General features: G+C 45.0%; 1 protein-coding gene across 1 annotated transcript; it reads left to right on the forward strand.

The window, feature by feature from the left end:
• Nucleotides 1-3817: 3817 nt before the first annotated feature.
• Nucleotides 3818-6044, forward strand: LOC117853783 (heme oxygenase 1, chloroplastic). The gene is made up of 4 exons (XM_034736068.2): nt 3818-4627; nt 4753-4976; nt 5113-5220; nt 5338-6044. Exons 1-4 carry the CDS (start codon nt 4201-4203, stop codon nt 5425-5427), a joined length of 849 nt encoding a protein of 282 aa, XP_034591959.1. The 5' UTR covers nt 3818-4200; the 3' UTR covers nt 5428-6044.
• The last annotated feature ends 303 nt before the right edge of the window (nt 6045-6347 follow it).

The following is a 6347-nucleotide window of genomic DNA, read 5'->3' on the forward strand; positions in this document are numbered from 1 at the left end:
GATGCCGTTGCTAAGCGGATGTGCCTTCGCAGCCACTCGCGTGAACACTCAAGACATCAAGTTATCCTTAGTTGCTAATTGAGCGTGAATTAGTTGTTTTTTTTTGAAAATCTGCTCAGCTAATTTTGAGTTCTCGACTCAATATAGGTGCTTGTAAAAGTATTATTAGACCACATTTATATCAACAATTAGACATGTGTTGTAACTTTGCTGTTTTTAAGAGCATCTCCAGCAGTCTCCCAATAAATATTTTTCAATAACTAGTTAGAGCATCTCCAACAGTCTCCCAATAAATATTTTCCAATGATATATCCCAATATGACTTTCATCGTTATTTTTTTTTGAACGAAAGGACACGAGATTGTGTCTATTTCATTGATAAAGAGGGGTGACTTTCATCGTTATTAGTAGAGTTGCTTTTGCAATATTCCAATAATTCCATCCCAATCCAACTACCGTATTGGAAGAGTTACAACTCCTTCTTTATTTAGGAAGAGTTGGGATGAATTATTGGGTTGTTCCAATAATTATTAGGCAAAAGGAAAGTTAAAGGGAGACTACTGGAGCACTATTTTCTTATTAACTCTCCTAATATGGTAGCTGGATTAGGGAAACGAAGACTGCTGGAGATGCTCTTGTCGACATTCGTAGATATAAGTGAACGCGTTCATTTCTGATTGTTGCACGCGTATCAACTCACTATTTAAGTGAAGTGAAAATGCCGGTGCACATTTCGAACTTGGGCTGGCGTCATTCATAGTTACGTTAGTTTCCATTGATAGTAACACACAAAAGAACATACGTAATCATACCCATTACCCAATGGTTAAGAGAAGACGTCTCAGTCACACGCTCTAGTTGGGCTGAATCGTGATGCTCATGTCCGTCCGTACCGAGTACTCTACTAAAGCTTCCTGGAAGAGAGACGAGATCTTGTTTTCCATAGAAAAATGAAGAGAGGGCTCTGCTGACATTTAACGTTTTTTTAAATCCAGGGCATCGCCGCAGCGGCAGCTTATGTTCTCACGCTGGAGATCCGATGGAGTGGGAAGAAACCCAGTTTCTGACTTTCTGTATGCCCCTGCTGCCTCCGGCCTAAAGTTAAAATTTTCAGTACACATCCAAATGCATACTGTCAACTAGTTGAAAAGTTCACCCAATTTGATACATCTGTCAAAAATATCAGCAAGTATTGTTTTGAATATTTGTACGAGTCCGGTTACGAGGGAACTTGAGTTGTATTTAGTAGTGAGTCCGTGTCATAATTTGTAAACCGGACCTCCTCATAAATATGAGAGGGGGGTTACTGTTGTAACTATGACGACATAGCGACAGACTCGCAGGGGGAGGTGGCACGATGCTGGGACCTAGAGTGACCGGTGTTGTGGTACTGGGAGGAGCGCCCGTAGTCATGCTCCGGGGATGTAGGCTTCGGCTGAACCTTGTCAACAAAGATTGTGTCTCCGTTGTCGTCTGTAATCGTGCAAGTTCATCTCGGTAGATCTGATCGACGCTTCCGCTGGTGGATATTAGCGATCTGCTCGTCACCGTGAGGGCTAATTTTCTAACAATTGATGGTAGGAGAGATTGTTCGTCCCCAATGTTGTGACAGGGGAGATTGTTTGGTTTAGTCCCACATAAGAAATTGATGGTGGGGGAGCGCAACATATAGGTGGGAGCAGTTCTCACCCATCAGGCTAGTCTTTTGGGTTGAGTTAGACCCAAGACCTTATTATTGTGGGCTCTGATGGTCCTGGGCCTATTGGGGCACCGGCTCATGGGTATAGCAGGCTGGGCCGGACTCTGCTGCTTACTTTAATAAGTGGTATCAGGCTGAGGGTCGGAAAACCTTGAACATCTCCGGAGGTCTCATGGTAACAGGGGAGGCCGTGAACGTCTCTGGAGGGTCACATGTGATTGTTGTGGCTGGAGAGTTGGACTTGGGGCCTGGGATAACATCTTCCGAGAGATTACATAAGTTGCTTGTGATGGAAGAGTTGGGTCCCATACGTGATAGGGGAGATTGTTAGGTTTAGTCCCACATCGAAATCTGATGGTGGAGGAGCACAACATATAAGTGGGGGCAGCTGTCACCCATCAGGCTAGTCTTTTGGGTTGAGTTAGGCCCAATAGTTTATTGTTGTGGGTTCCGGTGGACCTAAACCTGGTGAGGCGTCAGTTCGTGGGTATAGCATGCCGAGCCGAAATCTGCTGTGCACTCTAACACTCAAGTATCATCTCGTCACCAGCTTATGTGAGCCTCACGTTGAACGAACAAGCAAAATGGAAATATGAGGATTTTTTGTTACTATGTTTGACTATTACAAAAATGGGGTTTTGTGTTATAAAAGCCATAAAAGTAGCGCTTTGTGAATTTTGCTGTAGTAATTAAGTTCAAATATACACGGAGTTGAGAAGATTTATCAGTTCCAAGATAAGCGCGCACGTACGTTGCTTGAATCCCAGTCTGGCAAACAAACTAAAGATTGAGGGTCCAACATATTGTACTACATGTAGAACGATCTTCAAAGGAAGCTTTAGGAAAGAATCAAAGAAGATATATAACATGAATGGAGTAATTCTCGTAGAGTTCTTATCTGCCACAAAATAAGTTTATATGCTATCAGTATGTGCTACAAATGTCTTGTATCCGCTTGCTAGAACATCAGAAATGTATAGTAGATGAGTACTCCCTGATCTGTCTTTATGTCCACGTGTGTAATTTTGAAGGTCTTGTCTCAGACTGTAATTCCAGTATTCAAAGTGAGCATACTTATGCGGCTATGCTCCTAGCTGTGGCCCTATTAGTAGTTTAAGTCAGACTGTAATTTGATCCAATGATGCTGATGACCTGATGCAAATATGACTTGCTGTACGTGCCAAGAAAAGTAAAAGTATTCGTGCAACAATGCCCGATGAGCGTTTGAGACAGCTCACAGCTCTAAAGCTATGCATGCGTTACACGACCACAAGGGTGTCGCAGTTATTTTGTTGGGCTCCTTGGTTCGTGCGCTGCTGATAACACTCCTTGTGCATAGAAAAAAAAAGAGTAGATCGAAAAGTATAACATGGCTTCATAATTTGCAGCCTTCAATTAATTTCGCAGTGCTAATCTAGTCCTTGCGATATTAAAATGCACAAATTTTAAATACACAACTTAAGGTTCAAATCAATAATATAATCAGTGCAAACTTAGACCTGTTTGTTTGAGCGGAAGGTCAAACAAACAACTAACAAACAACAAATTTCTTATGCACCTTTTGACTTTTCAAAAACTCAGAAAAGCTGAGTTTATATGGAAAATTGAAAAGCTTAATTTTTTCAACTTTTCGTAATTTTTTGAGTCTACGAAACTAAACAAATTTTCTAAAAATTAGTATTGATTTTCTAGAAAAAAAAGCCAACTACAGCTCATACAATCAGGACCTTAGTCTATCTGACCCATAAACATGGCATCTGATCTGCATAGAGTATATGTATACTTATTATTGATTATGTTATTTGGATCTTAATTAAGACACGTTTAACAAGTTTATAAACCTGCTAGATATAATCCCCATGTTCCCACCTTTTTAGGTCTGGTTCAGTTCCCAATTTAGGAGCGGCAAAATTGGCATTTTACCATAAATGCGCAACTGTAGCATTTCGTTTGTATTTGTGAATTATTGTCCAAACATTGATTAATTAGGCTCAAAAGATTCGTCTCACAAAGTACAAAAAAACTGTATAATTAGTTTTTGATTTCGTCTACATTTAGTATTCCATGTGTGATAGGGAATCTTCTTTTTGCATGGTGCCAAAGTTAGGAATTTGGGGTAACTAAACATGACCATAATTGATTTGTGGGCTGATCAGTGTTGAGGGCCCCTGTCAATGTAACCACCTCCACCTCCTCGCTCGTCGGTCGCTCCCCTCCTTCCTCCGGCCCTAGATCCAACACGGTTTCCCGCGCCTCCGTTCCCATCCATCTTCTCATCCCGGACTCCCGGCCTCCTCATCTCCCGCGCAGCTGCCGCGCCATCACCTCGCTCCAAGAACACCGCCCACCGGCCGGCACCTCCTCTCCCCAGGCCCATCGCTATAAGAACACCCAGCCCTCACCACCCCATGCCACCCGAAAGCTCTCAGCTCTCTGCTCCCCCGGCCCGCGCCTGAACAAGTGAATAGCTAGCTAGCCTGTGCCTGTCCGATTCGTTCCCTATGGCGCCCGCATGGCTCTCCGTTCCCCATGGCGCCCTCTCCCTCGATCGCGCCCCCTCGATCCACTTCCTCCCTGACCAGCCTGCCCGCCGCGCGGTTCCCGCCGTGCTCCGGCGGCCAGGGACCGTCGCCGTCTCCGTCGCGGCGCTGAGGAGGCCGCTGGTCGCCACCGTGGCCGCGGCCACGAACACGGCCGCCGCCGCAAGCGTGGAGGAGCGGGAGAGGACGTTCATCGAGGAGATGCGGGCGGTGGCCATGCGGCTGCACAGCAGGGACCAGTCGAAGTATGGCGAGAAGGAGGCGCCCATGGAGCCGCCCGTCGCCAAGTGGCGGCCCACCGTCGAGGGGTACCTCCGCTTCCTCGTCGACAGCAAGCTCGTCTTCGAGACGCTCGAGGCCATCGTCGACAGCGCCGCCATCCCCTGGTGTGAGTTACTCTTTTCCTCTGTGGTTTTTTGCGTAGTAATAGAGTAATAGTACTAACACATCATCGCAAGATCCTGCATGATGCTTGTTGACACTGACACTGTAGTTATTGTCTGATTCTTTCAGATGCCGAGTTCCGGAGCACCGGGTTGGAGAGATCAGAGCCTCTGAAGAAGGATTTGGAATGGTTCAGGCAACAAGGTCACAAGATTCCTGAACCATGTGCTCCTGGCATTACATATGCTTCCTTGCTGGAAGAGCTGTCTGTGAAGGAGCCCTATGCATTTGTCTGCCATTTCTACAACGTGTACTTTGCTCATAGCGCTGGGGGCCGAATCATTGGCAAAAAGGTGGCCAGAATACCAGATAGGAATATTTGAATCATTTTTCCCTTTTAACAATCAGGGCAGTTTGTAAATCAGAAATAATTCGGTTGCTGCATTTGATGTTCTTAACAAAGAAACTATGTGCTCTGGTCGTCGATAGGTTGCTGAGAAGATTCATCTCCAGAAAGAGCTGGAGTTCTACGAGTGGGAGGGTGATCTGTCGCAGCTGCAGCAGAATATCCGCGGCAAGCTTAATCAAGTCGCTTCCGTAAGGCCCTGCCTGACACCTGACTTTGTGCTGCCTTTCTTCTTCAGTTCATCAGCTGCTGAAAATGCATAGGTTCTTAACACAATGACAATTCTCTTTGAACCACTTTCTCTGCAGGGTTGGTCTCGGGCGGAGAAGGACCGTTGCCTAGACGAGATGGAGAAGGCGTTCGCCTGTTCAATAGACCTCCGACGCCATATGTTCTAAGACCGTCTATAAATAAACAAATGACCGCTAAACCCTTATTGTTGGGTATTTCACGAATAAACAATATTGTTAGGGTGATATACAAAATAAAGATTTAGTTATTGTGTTTCCCACAATGTGTAATAGAAGTGACATGAATAGGACATGTGTTATGTGTTTTACAGTGCTTGCAAACTACCATAGTGGGCTTTCATTAGCAGCAATCCAAAACCTTTCACATATAGTTACAAGTACTAGTCGAAAAGGTACTTAATTTGCGAAAAAGGTACAAAGGTACCAACAAAGGAAAACGTTAGATGGGTAATTTCTATATGCCTAGTTTGAGCTTACATCAGCTCTCGTGTTGTTCCCACAACATCGCATGTAGCCACATGCATATCTTTGTTGTCTTTTTGGTGTAGCTTCTGGATTCACGTTGAGTGAGTGCTCGATCAACTTTTTGGGCATCCCCGGCATGTCTGCTGGTTTCCACGCGAAGATGTCTTGGTCGCCCCGAAGGAAGTTGATGAGCGTGCTTTCCTATTTAGGATCCAACCCTGTGCCAATCAGGGTTGTCTTCGACTTATCACCAGTCTCAAGGTCACTGGCTTTGACGTCTACTTCACTTGCCGGCTTGACCTTGGTTGCCCCCGATTTCTTTTCTAGGATTTCAAGTTCTAACAGGGACAACTTATTGGATGCAGCGAAAAATTGCATCATCAAATTTGGTACTTGTGTAGTTGCCACTAGCTCCACAACTTTTGTGTCGCAGTCATACGACCTCTTCAAGTCTTCGCGCGGGGAGAGTACTCCCTTGGGTCTCGGCATCTTGAGTACTAAGTACACGTAGTGCGGGATGGCCATAAATTTGGTCAAAGCTGGTCTTCCGAAAATGGCATGGTATGATGTTTTGAAGTCCGCTACCTCGAACCGGATGTATT

The sequence above is a fragment of the Setaria viridis genome, chromosome 4, assembly GCF_005286985.2.
Source record: "Setaria viridis chromosome 4, Setaria_viridis_v4.0, whole genome shotgun sequence".
Classification (NCBI taxonomy): Eukaryota; Viridiplantae; Streptophyta; class Magnoliopsida; order Poales; family Poaceae; genus Setaria; species Setaria viridis.